This window comes from Tachysurus fulvidraco, chromosome 9, assembly GCF_022655615.1.
Source record: "Tachysurus fulvidraco isolate hzauxx_2018 chromosome 9, HZAU_PFXX_2.0, whole genome shotgun sequence".
In the NCBI taxonomy this organism is placed as follows: Eukaryota; Metazoa; Chordata; class Actinopteri; order Siluriformes; family Bagridae; genus Tachysurus; species Tachysurus fulvidraco.
This window is the reverse complement of record NC_062526.1, coordinates 25,251,660-25,273,440: the sequence shown is the minus strand read 5'-3', so window position 1 is coordinate 25,273,440 and position 21,781 is coordinate 25,251,660. Positions and strand designations below refer to the sequence as shown.

The window sequence follows — 21,781 nt, the reverse complement described above, 5'->3', positions numbered from 1 at the left end:
AATATCACATGCTAGTTTTTTTTTTTTTTTTACAACTACAACTATGAACATTTGTATGCGTCCTTGGTGGTGTAGAGATTTGTTGATTCGGTTTGAACATTAGTATGGTCACTCAAGGACATCTTTTTGCAGCATCTACTGTAAATCAGAAACAACGCAAGCTCGAAAATCTCAGATAATAAGCTGAAATAAGCGATACAGACTTTCCAAAGCAACAGAGTGCATTTACTGCAGTATAAAAAAAATAACGACATTATTGTAATTGCATTCACTTGGCAGTTTTTTGCACATTAAACATTTTCTCATGAGCCTATAAGAAAAATCTTCTCTGAAATACTCTTGGCTTTATCCCCGAGCAGTCTCAGAAGAGCACAGCACTGCAGAGTTTAAATTTCTACCTCATTGAACAGCACCTCAGCTCAGCACGCTATGTCAGAAGGGTATCTCTATAGGGCTTAACCTAAATGACCTGCTCTGTGCTGTAAACTGTCATGTCGGTTCAGCAGCTTCCTTTCTTCTTTTCTTTTCTTTTCTCTTCTTTTCTTTTCTTTTCTTTTCTTCACTTTTCTTTGCTTAGCTTTGCTTAGCTTTTCTTAGGATATTTAGTGCTGTAAACTTTTCCCAACCGGTTATTCCACAGAGTTCCTCACAGGGTTAATGAACACACTCTAGCAGTTCAATGGGTTTCATCCAAATTCTGTGTGGAAGGAGTCTCCAGTTTTATATTAGAGTTGTTAAACTCTACATGTTTATATATGTTCTGGTTTCTCAGGAACCTTGAGAAGCATTGACGTAACTGACGTAAGGAACTATATTGTGTAGATAACTATAAATAACTAAAAACGTGACGCCTCATTCAATAATATTTCCTGAGCCCAGCATCTCCCATAGTGCTTTATTCCATAATTAACATCAGCATGGCTACTAATAATCACAGATTAGTCTAAGCTGTTTCTGAAAATAGAGTTTCATCGGATTACTGAAAAGCGTAAATACGAATCCATCCAATCATTCTTTCATTCATTTATCTCTTTCTTTCAAACTCAGTGGCCGCTCCTGATCTTCTGGACCCCAAAGCTGCTGCTCACAACTCCAAGCCCCGCCTGTCTTTCTCTGCCAAGCCAGTGGTGTTGAACACTCAGGATGAGTTTGAGCCACGCGTCAGTGTCATGCGCTGGAAAACTGTACTAACCGTCTTCCTGCTAGTCGTCCTTTACCTTATCATGGGCGCCACGGTGTTCAAGGCCCTGGAGCAGCCGCAGGAGAACTTGCAGAAACTCACCATCCTCAGCCAGAAGCTTCAGTTTCTCATCGATCACCCCTGCGTCAACTCCACCGAGCTGGAGGATTTAGTGAAGGTGAGGCAAGAAACTTACTTACACGATAAAAATCATCACCATTAATGTGCTTATGAGCTTCCCAGGAAATAAATATTCACAGCCACACACTCCCAAACACACACTGAGATGAAGCCTGCCTGTTGTGTCTTCATGCGTTTTTAGATTTTTATCTCATGAACTGAAAAATGGATCGAAAGTGCTAGAGAAAGCAAAAGTGTTTGGTTGATTTCAGCACCACGGACAGCATCCAGGCGGGATAATTTGAACTAGTTCACATTACTGACGGAAACCAGACCTGTCTGTCTTCTTCTGTTGGCGTCCTGCATCAGCTTGACCCTTACTTAGTTTAGATTATTCTTTGTATTCTCTCTTGAGGTCATGTGTAGGCTTGACTACGGTCCCATAAAAAATTCTGCATTGTTACCAGTGTCCACAACATCCATCTTGGCCCTGAAGATAAAGCCGCATCAGCTAGCCTACAAATCGTCTACGCTACATTCTTACTAATTTCTTTGTCTCTAGCTGTCTTTCTCTATCTGATGGACAAGTCCCAGCCTTGCCCGTTTATCTATCATGGTCGGCCCGTCCATTCATAATTACAGATTAATTTTGACTAATTTCTCAAGCTCTGGATTACCCGTATCTTCTGATTCGCTGCCCCATAACACTCACCTGTCCTCTATTCGGTCACCAGTAACTGAAATAAACCACGGTGTCTCTGTGCTGTCCGAATACATAAGACAGTGCTGCAAAACACACAAAAATATCTGAGATTCTCCAAGATAAATATGAAAAGAGGAAGCATCAAATCCCTCATCCCTCATTCTGTGAGCACTTTATTTTGACTTCCTCTCGAGCCAGGCTTTTTAGCACCACACTGTGACACAAAGGGGACTAAAAAGGGCACAGTTAGCAGGGGACAAGAGTGAGCAATGACTCACTTTAACGACTGTCATATACTGTTCCTCGACAACCTGTTTGCTACGTTACAGGCCAAAATGTCCTCGTTTAACTTCCCGTGGAGTAAAAACAAGCGAGGATAGACAGGTGTCACAAAAGGCTCATCTTTTTGCAGGATTAACCTTAGACTGAGGTTATTCAGGATTTTCTTGGAAGAAGCACTTGGAGGCATGTAAACAAATCCCTGACATATGATATGATGAAATAATATTCATCTAAAATATGGACATCGGTATGTTATGCTAAAATCATAAGTCTGCTCAGCCCTTACAATCAGAGTCGGTTCTAGAAAGCCGACCTTTTCCAACATAAATATTCCAACAAAAATTAAAATAAATAAATAAATAAATAAATAAATAACAGCTGTGTGTTGAGACAAGGTTAAATTTCATTTAATACTTCAGTTTAAACACTCCCGCTGAGTGTAGTCCTGTAACCGTACGTTCTCTGATTAAATTATGTCTGCAAACAGGCTCTGATAATGATCTACACTCCCTCTCTACTTCACTACAAGCCCCTGCTCATTCATGCAATTACACATGCAATCTCACAGGGTTACGGAAAAGTCGCCCGGACAGGTGGAATAAGATGCAATGTGGATTCAGAGCTGCTTTTTTTCTTACCATGGTTGTAAAGGGTGTTGTAAAGCTTAAGCAGTTGTAAGCTGTTGTTCTTAATCTGTTATTATCAACAAAGATTATTTTTTTTGTCCTTAAAACTTCCTCCCACTGGATGTCACCAACAACCATCTCATCTGTACATCGTATGCTCATCTTTAACCATAACAGTTTGTCATTGCCATGGCTACCTTCTGTAGTAGATAAAATGGACGGTTTCATTTTTTTACATCACTTTGTGGAAATGTTCATTCTTTGCAAATTCAGGTGAACCCTTGGGATCAGACCTTGTTCACTAAGCGAGCATTTGATCCGCTAACGTACAGATCCAGCTCACATCAGGACCCGGCTTCACATCACCGGAACCCTCTGATGATTTATTAATGATTTTATAGGCATAAGTCCAGCACTCACATAGCCACAAATACTCCATATACATTTAATATGTACTCCATCTATCTTCCTGAGAGTTTCTTTTCATTAAGTTCAAATTGACCTAACAATATTGGCCAAGTGTGGCTTTTTTGGAAAAAAAAAAAATTTAAGGCATCTGCAATATTATCTATAGTCACGATGCTATAAATAGAAAGTTTTTTGCATAGGCAGCTGTCAGAAAAGCTGACGTAAGGGAAAAAAAAAAGGTGTGATATAAAATATCAAATATCATGGGAATCATGCCTACCTTTATCTCTTCTTTCCTGTCTTTTCCTCACTACTGCTCTTAGCAAGATTAATGGCTGTGCAGTTTTTGCTCAGTGGGAGTAATTAAACATGGCAGTGATGTGGAGAAAGTAAAAGCCCCGCAGCACAAGAACAGTCACCTTCCTCCAGTGCCAGGGAGAAGAGAAAAGAGAGAGAGAGAGCATTCCTAATATTCATAGTCTCCAGCATAGCTAATCTAGTGCTCTAGTGGCCTTGGGGAGAGTGAAAGAAAGACAGAGAGAATCAGCATGTTAATTTATTAATATTTAGCACAGATCAGCTTCAAATCTCACTGACGGTTACACATTGGGTTATGAAACAAGGAACGAGGGGAAATGTGAGAAAGGAAAAAAAAAACTAGCAAATTTAATCAGAATCACATCCAACACGATGAATGAATGAATGAATTAAATACTTACATGGCATGCTGAGCCTCAGAAAGCCTCAAAAATGAAATAGTCATTTAAAACGCAGCAGGAAGGAAACTAAAATGAATTTTTCATCAAGTCCTTATTGTTCTGCTTAGTGCGATATGCTTTAGCTTTGTTTCCAGTCTTGTCTTCTCCCCTGTCTTGTGATTGGTCTCCGGTGTTGTTGTGAAGTCTTGCCAATTGTTTTTCTTTGTTTCTGTTCTGTTTTGGGATGCACTTATTTCCACGGATTTCAGAACAGCGTAACAGATATTGCGTCATCGGGCAGGCTTGGCCTATTTGATAATCTAACCCTAACCCTAACTGTAGTTTTTGGTTGTTTATTTGTTTTCGAAATTAGCTTAACTGTAAGATAATAAAGCATAATAGATATAGAATGTAGGATCTACCTGTATGACTGTTTTGTCCTTCATTATACATCGTAGGTATGCTCTTTTTTTTTTCTAAGACCTCCAGAAACACGCCCACTTTACGTTGTGGTAACGAAACCCCTGGAATTTACTGAATGCTGTTCTTTTTAATGGATCATTTTTGTTTTCTTGCCCATAATCCAATAATAGAAACCAAGAAATCATTCAATTTACACATGTTACAATTATTTCCTGTTTGTGAGGCTTGTATAAAAAAATCGTAATAATATCTCTACTGTATAAAGAATTCCGACAATACGTAACCCTGGAAACACGTATAAATCATGCTGTAGTCAGGAAATAAGCTACACGACATAACAAAGTGTGGTTTCTTCATCACCATCATCATCATCACCATCATTATCATCATTCAGATTGTCTCTTATATTATTATAAAGCAGTAGTAGTTTAATGTGTCCTGGAATATCTTTAATTGCTTGTTTCCACACTTACAATAAATATAATAAAGGTGATTGGAAAATGGAGGGTAATAACTCACAGTGTGCACTGATACTGCTGAGAAAAACAGAAACGCTCTCCGTAGGATTCTCATAATGTAGGGGGGGGGGGGGGTTACTTAGCTTAATTAAATGTAGCTTATTACATCACATAATGACAGAAAATTATATTGACACATGATGTATCATGGAATAACAGCTCACTGGAAGAAAAGAGAGAGAGTATTAACATCAATATGTATGGATAAAAAGATGTTTGTGTGTGTGTGTGTGTGTGTGTGTGTGTGTGTGTGTGTGTGTGTGTGTGTGTGTGTGTGTGTGTGTGTGTGAGCGTGCTGACTTTTGGGTTACATTTTGTCTGTTCTCAAGTTATAATTTGTCGGACAAATTATCCAAAAATTTCCAGGGCTTTTTTCCGTCGTCATGGTTATTTATTATACATCACATTTCCCATCAGCCCCCTGCACGTCACACGTCTCTCTGATCACTCCCGCCTGTTCTGCATTTCCCCAAATCAGCAGCCTTATTTAAGTATCTACAGTACAGCTTCCTGAATGCTGGTAGTAAAACCGCACCTGCTTGATACACCTGTCGTGATTTTGAATAAGGAGTGATTGCATGTGCTTATTGGTGTGTGTGTGTGTGTGTGTGTGTGTGTGTGTGTGTGTGTGTGTGTGTGTGTGTGTGTGTGTGTGTGTGAGATGCCTGTCCATCTAATGTTTATGAAGGTACACCAGCGTATGAAAGTACGAGAGAGAGAGAGAGAGAGAGAGAGAGAGTAAAGATAATAAATGATGTACAGTAAATGAAGTTCATGGAGACAAAAACAAATTGTGTTACGAACAGCTGTTGTTGTAAATAAAAATGGAGGGTTGAGTTATAATTGTCTGTGCAAGCACAGTAATTTCTTGATAATGTGCTACCTTGACAGACAGGTGACACAATCCCCACCTCAGTTATATGGATTTTACAAGCTGTCATACAGCAAGAGAAAAAAAAACAAACTGTTGAAATCGATCAAGACTCAATAACTCCAACCTAATATGTGGGTAGCAGCTGGCTTTTTTTTTTGTTGTTGTTTTTTTAAATCACAAATGACACTCACTTTCTATACACGGGTCACAATACAGTACGTAATTTATTAAATCCTAACCAACGGTTTAAAAAAATAATAATCTCAGACCTTAGGATATAAGGAGAGATTTCACAGATTTACACAACATTTATACAAAATAAAACCCCACACACTTTCAGGTTATGTTCGCAGCCTCTCTAGGGCCTTTGTAGGATTTTCTTCATGGAAAAAATACACATCAGATCACGACAACTCGGATCAACCTAGATCTTCTATTTTAAACCAGCACAACCAGATTTTTCCACACCACCTCACAGGATAATCCAAGAAGACTTGCAGTCATTTGAAGGGATGCACTAATTGTGCCCCTGATGCCCTGAATGTCCACAAGTGGAAGCTATGCACTACATTTTTAAAGCCATGTGTATATTAAGAAAATACCCCTTAGGACCATGGAGTCCCATGACCTGGCTGATTAAATAGCTTTGTGGAGAGAGGATTTTTTTATTATCTCCAGCTCATTTCTATATTGTACAGTAATGTATATACAGTATATCTCATCTTGTCCTGTTCTCTGATTGCAGCAAGTGATGACAGCCATTCGAGCCGGCGTGAACCCTTCTGGAAATTCGTCAAACGTGACAAGTTTATGGGATCTGAGCAGCTCCTTCTTTTTCGCCGGGACTGTTATCACCACTATAGGTATTACACAGACATATTTACTTACTATTAGTACCACACATAGACAAGTCTGGGTAGGCGATCTGAGTAGACGATCTATTAAAAGCATTAATAGATTTCCTAATTAACTCCTGCATTACTCAGGAGAAATTCTGGTGTCTTGCATGTAGAAGAAAATACTGATGCAACTTCGCAAATTTTTTATCTGAAAGTGTTTTACTTTCAGCAGGAACGTGTAATAAAAAGTGTGATAAAAAAAAATAAAAAAATCAGAGGATAAAATGCCATAAAAACAGAAAAATAATAAAATTAATTAATCAATCCATTCTGAGCGATCAGAATCCAGGGCCAAGGACCTAAAACAGCTTATGATACAGTATCTGTGTCGTCACAGAGGAACGTATGCATTCATTTAACTCAAATAACCCCTGGACAGAACTGACAAACAGCACGACGTATCTAAACACGAGTGCGTGAGCGTGCGAGTGAGAGCGAGAGAGCAAGAGAAGTATTATTTGTATGCGCCAAAGACCGCTGTACTGCGAGCTGCAGATCAAGACGATGTTCCATCATCTCATCTCTCATTCGGTTCAGTTAGACAAGGCAGACTTGTGAGTTCTTGTTAATTTTGCTTCAGAAGGGTTTTCAGACAGAGAGAGTGGGGGGGGAGAGAGAAATGGCAGTAATTGCAATCAGCAGGTTGATACGGAGACGCGCGACTGCTCGAGTTAAGTGCTGGAGACAGAAGTGGATGCTTGCAGGCGAGGAGAAGGTGAAAAGGAATCGCTAATTGCACACTGACCGGCTTGAGGTCAGGGTAATCTGCAAAATAGAGAGACATTACTGGATCTCAAGATGGGAGGATGTAACATTTTTGAATAATTACATTAAATTCCTCCTAGACTTTTCACACATTATATGTATTTATATGTATATATATATATATATATATATATATATATATATATATATATATATATATATATTGACTCAATTTAACTCATGCACAAATCCTGTATGAAACCATAATTAAAGCTTTATCTCACTTCAACTTTCCCACTTGCTCATCAGGGACAGACTGTGGAACGAGTGAACAGGCTTCTAGCGATGCTGCACATGGACTTCTATAATAGTGTCCCTTCGTTCTACTCTTCTTCTTCACTCCCCACTCTGAAAATTAAAGGGACTTTCATTCCTGATAAAAAAAACCAATGTACATCTTTCAACTGCTCGTTCCAACTCACATTTTACTTGAGTCGCCTTTTATTTCTGCTCCATTAGCGATTTTCTCATATTTCTTCTTTCATTGTTCCTGTATTATTAACCTCGCTGTCTTTATACGCCACCATTCATCCTCTATAAATATACAGAACTCCAGATTACTTTTGAGCTTTTTGAAAAAGACAGGTAAGGTAGTGTATGAATTTCTACAGCACTACTTTTTTAAATCTTTCCTGACAGGCGCTCAAAAATAATTGCAGAGCTGAAAAAGCGAATTTCATCACAAGCTCTAGTTAAGTTCTTATAGCTCTTTGAGAAAGGTAATAATAAGGAAAAAAAGGGCGGTGGACGGAAACGAGTCCATATTTACAGAGTATTCAGACTCAAGTTAAAAAGATATGGCAATATTTATTGAAGGAAAGCATGAATTAGGATCATTTAGTGCTTAGATTTTTTTGTCCTTCCTGAAAATTGCCACTTGACTAAATTCCCCATCAGCCTCACGATCATTATACTGTCACGTCTCCCGTCTCAACCCGTCTCCTTTTTACACCTTGTAAATCGAAGTCTGCAACCACATCCATCACCTCAGAGAATCTATAAAATTGTACATTACTTTGAACAATAAATTTGTCAAAAAACAATTCTTGCGAGTCTTGCGAAAGCCATGACCAGATTTCAGATCTCATTCATTTTTATGGTATTATATAATCGTATGTTTATTACAAGCCTTCGAAACATTACTACATTGATGTACCGTACTAGATGTACTACATTAATACATGCTGCATACATACTGTACGTTTACTATTGTTTGGATTTTGCCCTCAGGCTCCTCTATCAGCCAATTTTTTCAGCCTCCTGTTTGTTCCTGCAGGATTCGGGAACATTTCCCCTCGTACAGAAGGAGGCCGGATATTCTGCATCGTGTATGCGCTGCTGGGAATCCCTTTGTTCGGCTTCCTGCTGGCTGGAGTTGGTGACCAACTGGGGACCATATTCGGAAAGGGCATCGCTAAAGTTGAGAAGATGATTGTGGTGAGTGAATTTAGTGAGTGAGTGAGTGAGTGGGTGAGGTGAGGTGAGGTGAGGTGAGGTGTGTATGTGTGTGTGTGTGTGTGTGTGTGTGTGTGAGAGAGAGAGAGAGAGAGAGAGAGAGAGAGAGAGAGAGAGAGAGAGATGGATGGTTTATATTGACTGAGATGTCTGTTTTTCCCCATGACCTGTGGACGTTGTTAATATATGAGTATAGTTTTGTCCTTTGTCTTTTAGATTTATAAATCATATAGTAAAAAAAACTAATAATATTCCATTTGTTTTAAAGGATCTGAACAAGGTTTATAAATATATAAATGCAAAGCTTGCTTTGGGTTCTCATGATTATTTTATAAGGCTATAAAACACAAAGAAAATACATTATCTCCATCTTGCAGACACAGTTTCTCTCTCAATATGTTTTCTCTGAGATGATTAACACTCTTGAAGAAGCTCTGACTTTTAGACATAATTCATGCTGTACTCACACTGAACATCCTCACAGGACCGTCAAGTAGCATCGTGTTCGCTTTATCACAGCTCTTCTCACATGCATCACGACCCGATCTGGGACTTTTGCCTCGACATGTGCTCTCTGTGAGCTGAGATAAGCCGAGCTGAAAAACTAAAGTCTCATTTAAAGTGCGTTATCGTTGCTATAGTAACGGATATGTGGCGTGCGGCTGTAGGCAGGACTGAAATGAGGTTAATGTGAATGCAGTAATCATTGTTAAAGGAAAGCAGCAATAAAATACAGAAAAAACAGAAGAGATACGAACAGGAAACAAGACGTACAGTCTTACAGCGAATAAGAGTTTGCAAGTAGATGATAACACAACACTCAAATAAAAAGCTTAATCAAGAGTTAAACAGAGAATGCAATCAGGAAATGCACCAATGACGAAACAAGGGCAGGGTCAAGACTAGAATTGTTCATTCATTCATTCATTTTCTACCGCTTATCCGAACTTCTCGGGTCACGGGGAGCCTGTGCCTATCTCAGGCGTCATCGGGCATCGAGGCAGGATACACCCTGGACGGAGTGCCAACCCATCGCAGGGAACACACACACTTTCATTCACTCACACACTCACACACTTTTCCAGAGATGCCAATCAACCTACCATGCATGTCTTTGGGAGGAAACCGGAGTACCCGGAGGAAACCCCCAAGGCACAGGGAGAACATGCAAACTCCACACACACAAGGCTTAGGCGGGAATCGAACCCCCAACCCTGCAGGTGTGAGGCGAACATGCTAACCACTAAGCCACCGTGCTCCCCTAAGACTAGAATCAAATCAAAACAAAACACAAATGCTCTGAGGTTTATGGAAAGAGTCTCTATTAACAGGCACTTTAAGGTTACGCGGTATCATTTTCAAGTCACCATTAGACATGTGTTTTGTCTACAACTGAAAAATAATACAACATTGTTGTATTGATCCAGAAAGTCTGGCTTCTCCTCATGGTCTGATGATAGGCCAAGATGAAAGTATGTTATATTTACATCCTGGACTTTCAGACTCACTCCATGGAATAATAATTTGTCTGATAACCTTCACCAAGCTCCAACTTATTCCCTAACTTCACACAAAGGTACCCGAGGCTCATAAAAACGAGAAAACACCCTGCAGTATTAATGCGGATCAGCGCAGAAGAAATATGCTAGTAGATAAAAAGCTTGTTATAGAAAGACACTTGGAAAAAGATGAAAGTGGAAAACGTGGAAAATACACTCAATATTTTTTAGCACCACTGCACTGTCTGCTTGTAACACATGGGAACTGAAGGCTATGTGAGTTGTTGAAGTTTTATATAGTTGTTGTTTTAAGTTTTAAGGTTTTTTCAGGGTTACTATGAGTCCAGATTGAAAGCATGATATAATATGCTTGAGAATATGAATAAGTGAGTAATTCTATATTACATACATTAGCAGAAATGTTACACTATGCCTTTGTATTGTATCAAACACCTACTGTATCCATCCATCCATCCATCCATCCATCCATCCATCCATCCATCCATCCATCCATCCATTCATCATCCATTTATCCCTTGTACATTACCACGTGCCAACCCTTCCCGTAAACCAAGTAATTATACATTCATCCATCCATCCATCCATCCATCCATCCATCCATCCATCCATCCATCCATCCATCCATCCATCCATCCATTCATTCAACCATCCCTATGTCAAAAAATGTGTCTGTCTGTGAATTTATAGATCCTACGCTCCATCTATCCCTTCAAACATCCATGCATGCATCCATATACGTTCATCCATTATGCCTTCCTGAGCACCAACCCTTCCTATAAAACACATTTTATTCCACAAAGTATATAAACTATCCATCCATCCATCCATCCATCCATCCATCCATCCATCCATCCATCCATTTAACCATCCGCATATTCATTCATCCATCCCCTCCCTAAAATTATCTGTCTGTCCATCTATTGATTCCAACCTTTGTAAAATCTCTCAAACATCCATCTATCTATCCATCTATCCATTCATTATTCATCCATCCACCCATCCCACCCTCCGTCTATCCCTTCAACACCCACCATCCATCTATATGTCTATCCATTATACATTCTAACGTGCCAAGCAAAGGACAGTTGAAACGCATTACTGTATGGAATATCACGTATTATAGTTTATATTATATAAACTACACAGTGACATTCCATACACTATTGCCCCTTTGCTAATGCTTATGTAGATTTAGCATTTCCTGTGTAACCCAAAATCAATTCCTCGTCACCGTGTAACTCACATTCATTAATATACACAGGTTAAAAGACACAATTATTGAACTTTTTCCAGCAAGTTACTGTTTCTTGAGTCGGAAAATATGTAGTTCATTAATAAATAAAGCTTTGCAATTATTATTCTTCATGGATTTTTTCCCCCAATAACATCACCTCTTTTCTTCCTTGCATATCACACTGTAAAAATGCCAACTTAATCAGTATAATAAACCATGTCATAATACAGTGGACATTCACATTGTGCCACCACTGAAAAATAAGGCTTAGTAAATCTCACTATTATTTCCTGTAATAAAAACGAATCAAACAGATAAGAGCGAATTTAATTAAAGAGAAAAAAGTATTCTACTCTAGATAAAAGGACACTTCTCTACTATGGATCCTCTTTATCTTCCGAGCATAACGAACAAATAACATTTTTAGATCGTTGACTTAACACAACAGACTATTAAGCACACAGCAAATGGAATGCGGGTTAATTATTGACGGAGGACGAAGCTTCATTTATCGCTTTATTGGACTTTGTCCGTGAACTCTGTGCTGAATTGGTACAAATGGATCGTCTTAGTTCGTATAGACCTCCTTAGTTTCATTAACTGAGGCTTACTTCCTGTTTGGGTTACAGTACCAAGGGTGTGATTGTTCATTGCACATTTACTTGTAGGTTCTGCTTAAACCTGTAGAAATATTCTAACTGTAAACTATTCATCCATCTATCTATCCCTCTGTTTATGTCCATACATTATACACTCCCATTTGCCTTTCCATAAATCACATTTTAAAATCATCCATCCATCCATCCATCCATCCATCCATCCATCCATCCATCCATCCATCCATCCATCCATCCATCCATCCATCCATCCATCCATCCATGAATTAACTAAACACTTCCTACACAACTTATAACTATACCTATATATCTATAACATCTATTCCTTCATCTATACATTCATTTGTCTTTTCATCAATCCCTTCATTCATTCATCTATTCCCATGTACCAAACTTCCAAAAAAAACATACAATTATCTATCCATCGATCCGTCTGTCCTACCCTCACACTAACCTTTCTTCAACCCATTGTACATTCCCATGTGCCAACCCTTTTCGATCTCTTTCCATTTGTCTATGCACTCCTTCGACTCTATCTATTTATTTATCAACCCATGATACATCACCATGAGCACCCGCTTCCAATAAACCCTAAAACGATGCATCTCTTTCTTCACTCATCCGTCCACTCTTTTGACTATCCATTCATCCATCCACTCATGCGTCAATCCATTATACATTCACATGTGCATCCTTTGAATAAACCATAAACCGTCCATTTTTCCAACCAACCCACCTCCCCCATCTATCTGTTCATCCATCCATCCATATATTAACCATTCCCATGTGTCAACCCACTCTCTATCCATTAATTCATCCACTGCTTTGACTATCTGTCCATTCATGCATCAATCCATCCATCCATGCACCAATATATCCCAATGAAATAATATAAACCCTAAAATTACCCATCCATCTATCTCACCATTGATCAATGCATCCATCCATTTCTCCCTTGCCACAGAAATGGAACGTGAGCCAGACGAAGATCCGTGTGATCTCCACCTTGCTCTTCATCCTCTTTGGCTGCCTCATTTTCGTCACGTTGCCAGCCATCATCTTTAAGCACATTGAGGGTTGGAGTACCCTGGAGGCCATTTACTTCGTTGTCATCACCTTGACAACTATCGGCTTTGGTGATTTCGTGGCAGGCGAAGGTGAACGCCGTCAACACCAAGACAGCAACAGTAAGTAACAACACTATACAAGCAAATTTCTGTGGTTTAATTCTGTATTTAAATATAAAATATTGTTTCTAATTCGATGTCTCGGCACATCTCCAGTATACACAGTAGTGACATCTTTTATTTATTTATTTTGATTTCCTTTATCAGTACCCTCCTGCAAACACTGCCTATATCGATCTGCAGCCGTGCACTCGGGCCAACCCCTTGCGATATTGATTTACAATAAATTCAGTGACATGATCAAGATTGGAATATTGATGAAGGCAAAGAAAAAAAAAAATTGTTCTCTCTGTCTGTTTCATTTCTGTCCAGGTGGTTCTGAGATGGAGTACTTGGAAGACTATTATAAGCCAGTAGTATGGTTTTGGATTCTGGTGGGCCTGGCATACTTCGCTGCAGTGCTCAGCATGATCGGAGACTGGTTCCGGGTCATCTCAAAGAAAACAAAAGAGGAGGTAAAGCTTAGTGGAAAACGGACAGTAAAGCTGAATCGATATTTAAAAAAATGCGAATCGAATAAACGATTCACAGGCAGTGTGAATCAAATAAATGAGTCAATAGCCTTGTGAATCAAATAACTGAGTCAAGGACCTCTTGGATTGAATACATAAATAAATCACAAGCAGTGCAAAACTGAATAAATGATGAATCTAGAGTGAACTGAATAAACGAGCTGCAGAGATCACAAATTAAATCAGTGAGTTATAGACAGTGTGATTCAACCAAACGAGTTAGGGTTGAAAAGAATAAATTAGTCACAGGCAATGTGAACTACATAAATAGGCTCTGTGAATTTCATAAATTAATCCAATTAATAAGGCAGAGGCAGTTTGAATTGAATAATTGCGAGTAAATTAGATAAATGAGTCATAGGCAGTGTGAACTGAATAAATCAGTCATGGACAGTGAATACAAATCAAATAAGCGAGTCGGTGGCAGTGAAAATTGAATAAATGAGTCACATACTGTGCGAATCTTATAAATGAATCACGGACAGTATGAACCGAATTAAAGAGTCATGGACAGGGTGAATCCAATTAATGAGTCACAAGCAGCGTGAATCAAATAAATTTCATAGGCAGTGTGATGTGAATAATTAAGAAGGAATTGAATGATTGGGGGGGGGGCACGGTGGCTTAGTGGTTAGCACGTTTGCCTCACACCTCCAGGGTTGGGGGTTCGATTCCCGCCTCCGCCTTGTGTGTGTGGAGTTTGCATGTTCTCCCCGTGCCTCGGGGGTTTCCTCCGGGTACTCCGGTTTCCTCCCCCGGTCCAAAGACATGCATGGTAGGTTGAGTGAATGAGAGTGTGTTTGTGCCCTGTGATGGGTTGGCACTCCGTCCAGGGTGTATCCTGCCTCGATGCCCGATGACGCCTGAGATAGGCACAGGCTCCCCGTGACCCAAGAAGTTCGGATAAGCGGTAGAAAATGAATGAATGCATGAATGAATAAGTGAGTTAAATGTGATTCAGATAAGTGAGTCAGAGGCAGTGCTAGTGAAATAAACTAGTCATGGGCAGTGTGAAACAAATAAATGATTCACTGGCTGAGTGAATCAAATAAATGAGTAAAGGACAGTGTGAATTAATGAAATGATTAATGGACAACAAAAGTAAGAAAGCCAAAACTGTATAATGTCAAAACGTTGTCGCTTTATTTATAAAAAATATGTTCAGAAGGAGTTTAAGTCCGTGATAGTTGTTAAGATGCGTGATACATGAAGTAAACCAATGGAAATCAATACATAGGCTTTCAACTGTCCTTCAAGCAAATGGACTGTTTTTGTTGCATATTTGTTGTATAAAAAAACCGAAGGCGACTTTAGATAATACGTAAAAATAGTTTCTAATATATGGGATGTGGAGAAATTGTTTGAGGGTCCGTTGTGTCCCAAACAAACACAAAGTCCTGCATCATTAAGCGCCACACTGTTTTTATCGATCATGTTGCTAAGATAACATTTATAATAAAGTGCAGATTGAGAAATAAGATACTGATTTTTAGAGGCATGGAGAAGAAGAAAAAAAAAAAACAACAGAAGGCAGACATCCGTGACAGATCATTCGGGATTAAAGCTGTTAACTTCTCAAATGGCCAAGTAACCCCCAGTTGCCATCACACCTGTCGTACGTTTCCTAGCAACCACATTTTCCTCCTGTTCTTAGAGACATTCATTATATATGATAAGAGAGTGAAATTCACATGGGCTGTCAAAAAAGAGAACCCCACACACACACACACACACACACACACACACACACACACACACACACACACACACACACACACACACACACACACACACACACACACACAGAACATACTGTAAGCAGATCTCTTTTCAGTAACACATTATTATCATTTATTGTATCTTAAAGTGATGAGCACGTCCATGTGTGTAGCCAAAGGAGGACAGAAAAAAAAGAAAGAAAGAAAGAGAGGAAGAGATAAAGAGATATGGGATCCCACTTCATTATCGCAGAAAGTATTCTCTTCATCTTCCCCTTACAAATCCCAAGCGTCCTTTTACTTTATTTATACTTGATTACAGTCTGTAGTCTCTCGCCTACACATTCAGTTCACTTCAAAAGGGGGCCAGTGTTTCTGCACTTAATCTTTTCCTCCCTCTCTCTCTCTCTCTCTCTCTCTCTCTCTCTCTCTCTCTCGCTCTCTCCATGAATAGTGCGTGTTCATCATTTTATTGCTTATTCAATGCCAGTGCAGTTACCTGCTTTTTGCATTTATCCACTCAGTTATTATTTTGTTTTCTGGCCCCTGTGGTTTGGTATTGTGCAAAGCCCCAGCACCCCCCCCCCACCCCCACCCCAACCCCTCTCCTCTTTGAGAATGCCAGCTAGATTCATTTTCTGAATACAGAATTTTTTCTACATAACCAAAGGCTAATATTAATAGTGTGACAAGAACAACAAAGAAGACGAAGCACTTTTCCGGAAGGAGTCACCAGTGTCCGTGCTTTGTGACACTTACCCGTTGTCTTCAGTTTACATTTCAATCGCAGTTCAGTTGGTAATATGAATTTGTTTCACAGATTACCTTCAAAATGAATTTCCGAAATGACTAGTTCTATTTCCACTTTAAACAAATGAGACATATTTAAAAAAGCAAGTTATTCCTTGTCATTTCTTACGATTTAAATATACAACTACTTCATAAAATACCGATCTTGTTTTTCAAGCTACATTAATACCTCTGTGTCTCACTCAGGTGGGGGAGTTCCGAGCACACGCCGCAGAGTGGACGGCCAACGTTTCTGCCGAATTCAAAGAGACGCGGCGCCGCCTCAGCGTCGACATCTACGACAAGTTCCAGCGTGCCGCTTCCATCAAGCGCAAACTCTCGGCAGAGCTCGGAATCAACAACGTGCCGATCAGCCAGGAGATGACGCCGGGCAAGAGGGCGCTCTCTGTCAACTTGGGAGATGACAGAGAGACGTATCCATCTTTTCCACTGGCACGCAATGGAAGCCTCTTCCTCAATGGCCTCAGCCCGGAGTACGCAGACCGGCGCGACATCGCCATAATAGAACATCTGAAATAAGAACCAAGGAGGAGACAATAATGAGATTGAAATAATTAAGAATGTTGGAGAAAGAACTGAGAGAAAGAAGTGACAAAGGAAGGCTGTGTGGAGGATTTCAGGATTAGAACTTCTGCACTCTTCATCTCAGAGAGGTTACAGGATTAATCCCCCTGCACACTGACCCTGGACTCTGGCCTCTTCTCAGTAAAACTCACCACTGGGTGCTCAAGGCTCCGAACCAATGAAACACTCTTTGCATCTTCAACGACGAACCGGTCGTGTCTTTTCCTCCAAAAAAGTGATGAGAACTTGTGGAACCTTCTGGAACTTCTAAAAAAGCAACCGTTTGAATGTGTCTCCATCGTTCTCCTAGACCGAACTGTTTTTTTTCTTTCGTTTGGTTTAAAGTCTTAGAGTTTTAGACAGATGTTTCGGATCCATCGTAAAAAAGCAAAGAATGTCCACACCCACATCTTTTTAGCTCTGCAATTCATTTCAGTGCCTTAATAACTAGAGAATTCTTACAAAACTGCATGTGTTTGATCTATTTCTGGAATCTGCTTGGAAAAGCAACCCACATAGGGTTGAAAATCCAAACAGGTGGGTAACCCCAGGGCTGCTGTGCTCTTCTGTTGCCATGGTGACTTGGGAATAGGACACGAGTGTCTTGGCCAAAAAAATAAAATAAAACAACAACAAAAAAAAAAACTACAAGGATCGCCATGGTTACTACAGCATGGCAACCGAGTGTAGTCTGACTCTCACACGCACTTCACACTTCACACAGACTACAAGTGCAAATCAGAGACGTGACTCCAGAGCGATCCAGCGGCATTTCAGACGCAGACTGAGGTCACTGTTCTGTGCTACAGTCAATCGCATTCACTCGTGTCTGCGATGATGTAATGAAACATGTGTGTTGCATTTGCACTTTTCGCACATTGCGAATACACACAAGGTTTAAGTTTGAAGCGAATCACAAACCCGATCGATAAACCGGTCACGATACGATGACGAAAAGCCGCGTGGGAGAAAAATAGCAATATTTAAATTTTGTTTCCATAATTATTAGCTTTGTTGTTACTTTATTCTGGCTGAAGCAACAAAATTGGCCTTACGATCCTCTCGAACTCCTCGGATAAATATCTCGTGTAGATGAATCGTCCGAAAGTAACGGTTAAGAAAGATAAAACAGGTGCAGACAAACGTTTATTCAGTCACTGCAGGATTTCAGAGAGTTTTTTTTTTTTTGTGATTGTTGCCAAAAACGCTCGTATTTTTATTTATTTATTTTTTCCAGATTTGCGACGAGAGCTTGTTTTTCGAGACGAACCTGGAAAGGAAAGGTACTTTGGGAGAATTTGGTCGTATGATCCGTCCAATCCTTTTCTGCTTAAACATATTCACTTTTTTTATTTTTTTAGAGACTCATAAGAATTTTTTTTGTTGTCAATCCTAAACACAGCACTTCCTAATCTGTATGTTATGTATGTTATCTGAAGCAGAATGTGCAGAAGGCGAACATATGCAACATAAAGGGAACGCGGCAATAGAGACGGTGTTGACTTTCACTCAAAGTATCGAAACATCTTTTCTTCTTGTTTTTTAAATCAGCTTTAGCACCAATGATGGTTAAAGTCCACAGGGTGAATGAGAGAGGAGCGTCAGCTCGTGAAAAAGCTTAGCTCAAGGAGTTGGACGGTGAAAAGCCATCGTTTACGGTGGTATATTTTTAGAAAATAGACCATATATATCATAAATAAGATACAGAATAAGTGGTATTATTTCATTTAAAAAGAAATCTTACTTGCCAAAAAAAATAGGTTTGGATGTGTATATGTGGTGATGTCATGTAAAGCCAAGAAGCGTGCCATGGTACCAGAACCCGAGACTAGTAGACTATACTGTAGAAGACGGCGTGGGTAGAAGGTGGTTTCAGGTTCCACTGAAAAACTGTGCTGCGATTCCCATGAACCTGAACACAAGTATTATTCGGATCCATGCTTGTTTAGGGAGTAAAAAGAGTAACGCGAGCATGTATTTTCGTTTATCATTAGCTTTCACAACAGACATGTACAATGAAGAGACAGATGAGGTGCCTTACTGTGCGTTACGGTGTGACTATATGGTCGTGTTTTCTACACATGTTTGTGATAGAAGATTTTAAGCCTTTGGATTTTTGAAAGACTCGAGTGAATCATTGCAGGGGTAACATTGCAGGGGTGCCAAAACAATCGCACTCGGATTTGGACCAACAGCAAATGTGTCCTGTGTGAAAACCACCTCAGCCTTTTTTGAAATTATTATTATTACGATTTTTTTTTATTTTACAGATGTCATTTTTTGAGTTTACATGGTGTTGTCGTACCTTCAGCCTTTTCATAATTTTTAGTAGTATAAGTCAAATTTAAAGGTTCCAACACAGGAAGTGACCCCTAGCAGGTGAAACAGTGAGGCCTTTCTGAAGCGGTGCAAGAGTCTGAATCATATACATTAATATAAACCCTGCTCATCAACGAATAAAGGCAAGCTCACATCTGCGTAAAGAATAGCGGTGCACATTTAGCTTGAATGTACTGCATGCGAGAAAGAATTGGCAAATTACATTGCTAAATATATACCGAATGCATGTGCTATGGTTCGCGATTCGCTCACGGATGATGTTTGACTCGATGGTTTTGACAGGAATCTCTCGGGTCACAGAGGAGAAAGGTGAAAAGAGAGATTCTGCAGCGTAGATAAGAGCTTCTGTTAGAGAATGTCTACTGCCTGCAGGGGATAGTGTGCGTGTGTGTGTTTGTGTGTGTGTGTGTGTGTGTGTGTGTGTGTGTGTGTGTGTGTGTGTGTGTGTGTGTGTGTGTGTGTGTGTGTGTGTGTGTGTGTTATCAAAAAGCTCAGTAAGGAAGTGTATGGTTCAAAATACAGCATTAAAACAATGACAAAATATCATATATATTGTATAAATATCCAGATGAATCGTGGATTCTGATTGGTTAGCAGCTCTGACATCATCAGATCACAGTTTTTTATTGATAATGAAATGTATTATTTATGGTTGTGAGGCAAAGCTGTAACTTTTTGTACATTTTGCCTCATGGGAAGGGTTGTTTTTTCCCACGACAAACATAAATATATAAACAAATTAAAAACGATCTTTAATAACTGAAAATGCTAAGAGTTGACTGCGGGATACAACAGGTTAGTAACAGTAACTCGGCTTCATCAGCTTAATCTGTAGTCGATACGTTTTCTTGAAGTGTTTCATTGCTCACGTAAATTTTTTTTTCTACTGATTTGCGTCACGTTACAAACGTACGTACAAAGTCTCCAGCCGTGCCCTATAATGTCGGCAGTGGGTGTTATCAAACTTCTGGTTGCCATAGTAACAGCATTTATCGGCATTTACTAGCTTTCCAAATATTTTTTTTGCACCTAAAATAAACCAATCCGGAAGGAGATTCGGCTTTTACGCAAGATAAATTCACCAGTGTGTAAAATTCAAAATCGTATCATACGTGATGAAGGAGAAGCAGTGTGTGCTCTTTGCCACAGATCACATACAAGCGTACTGTATCATCTTCACCCTTCTCATCTTCACTCCCTTGTTTTCGTCGCACCGAGCCGCTCAGCATTTGTACTAAGAAAACCTTTTACAACTTTGTCACGCTGACATGGACCTACAGTATCTAGGCGCCGCCATCAGAAAGCAGCTCTCAGTGAAAATGAACGCTTTGTTCAACCCCGTGACTTGTATGTGGAAACGTACAGTAGCATGATTGACATTTTCCAGGATTTGCATAAACCAGTGGTACGAAAAACACAAGCTAACACGGAAAGCTGAGTCAGTGCATTAATTATACATCTTTTCACTCTCATTACTCACAAAAAGAATTGTATGGTTAATTGTGCCACCCTTTGCAGAGATATCTTCTAAAATCAGCCTTATTTGTCTCAGTAGCTTTATTTGACACGTCGACACATTGGCAGTTTGTTCGTATCCAAACCCTTTTTTTTATTTATTTATTTTTTTTGCTTTTTCTTGGCCAATTTCTCGATCATAATGAATGTACCTCAAGCTTTTTTCTCTAAAGACCATGAGATCACTCACGAATGTAGGCATGTCTACTTAAGTATTTTGTGTGTGTGTGTGTGTGTGTGTGTGTGTGTGTGTGTGTGTGTGTGTGTGTGTGTGTGTGTGTGTGTTCTTTTTTTTAATGACCATCTGAACCAAAATTTCAACTTTGTCAGATTTTGTCCTGTATAGTTTCCTTATGTCTTGAGTCTCAGTTAAGTAATGAATTGCAGCTGCACGTTTAATGTCTAATGCCAGTGTTTGCAGATTAGATTTCTTTGTCTGATTCATCTATAACAAAGAAACCCAAATGGATTTTAAAAGTGTTTGAACTCTTCTTGTATTTCAAAATCACATACAACCTTTTTCCAATAACCTGACACAATAAAGATATTTTTGTTTTCTTTTTGGTATTAAAATGTCTGACTGTCTCTTTTCCATGATTCGGTACATAAGCTGGGATAACAGTCAAATCCATTTATGCAATAAAGCCATTTAAAGCAGCTACTTAAGTAAAGATGTTTTATTACAAAAATACAATCTGATGTCAAAGACCATATGACGATGCAGTATGGCGGCCTGTAGTGGTGTAGGGAGAGTACTGCATGTGTATTCACACTACACATTAGTATGTACTGTATCAACACAATAGGTACTGA

At 39.4% G+C, this 21,781-nt stretch overlaps 1 protein-coding gene across 2 annotated transcripts in view; it reads left to right on the top strand.

Moving 5' to 3' along the window:
• kcnk2b (potassium channel, subfamily K, member 2b) overlaps positions 1–19,924 on the top strand; it is a 23,341-nt gene extending 3,417 nt beyond the window's left edge. For both annotated transcript variants that reach the window (XM_027165079.2, XM_027165080.2), the window contains exons 2-7: positions 1,048–1,358; positions 6,578–6,695; positions 8,773–8,933; positions 13,287–13,509; positions 13,822–13,964; positions 16,736–19,924. In XM_027165079.2, coding sequence (XP_027020880.1) covers positions 1,048–1,358; positions 6,578–6,695; positions 8,773–8,933; positions 13,287–13,509; positions 13,822–13,964; positions 16,736–17,068 — 1,289 coding nt within the window. In that variant the 3' untranslated portion in view covers positions 17,069–19,924. The remainder of the gene's footprint in view (positions 1–1,047; positions 1,359–6,577; positions 6,696–8,772; positions 8,934–13,286; positions 13,510–13,821; positions 13,965–16,735) is intronic.
• The last annotated feature ends 1,857 nt before the right edge of the window (positions 19,925–21,781 follow it).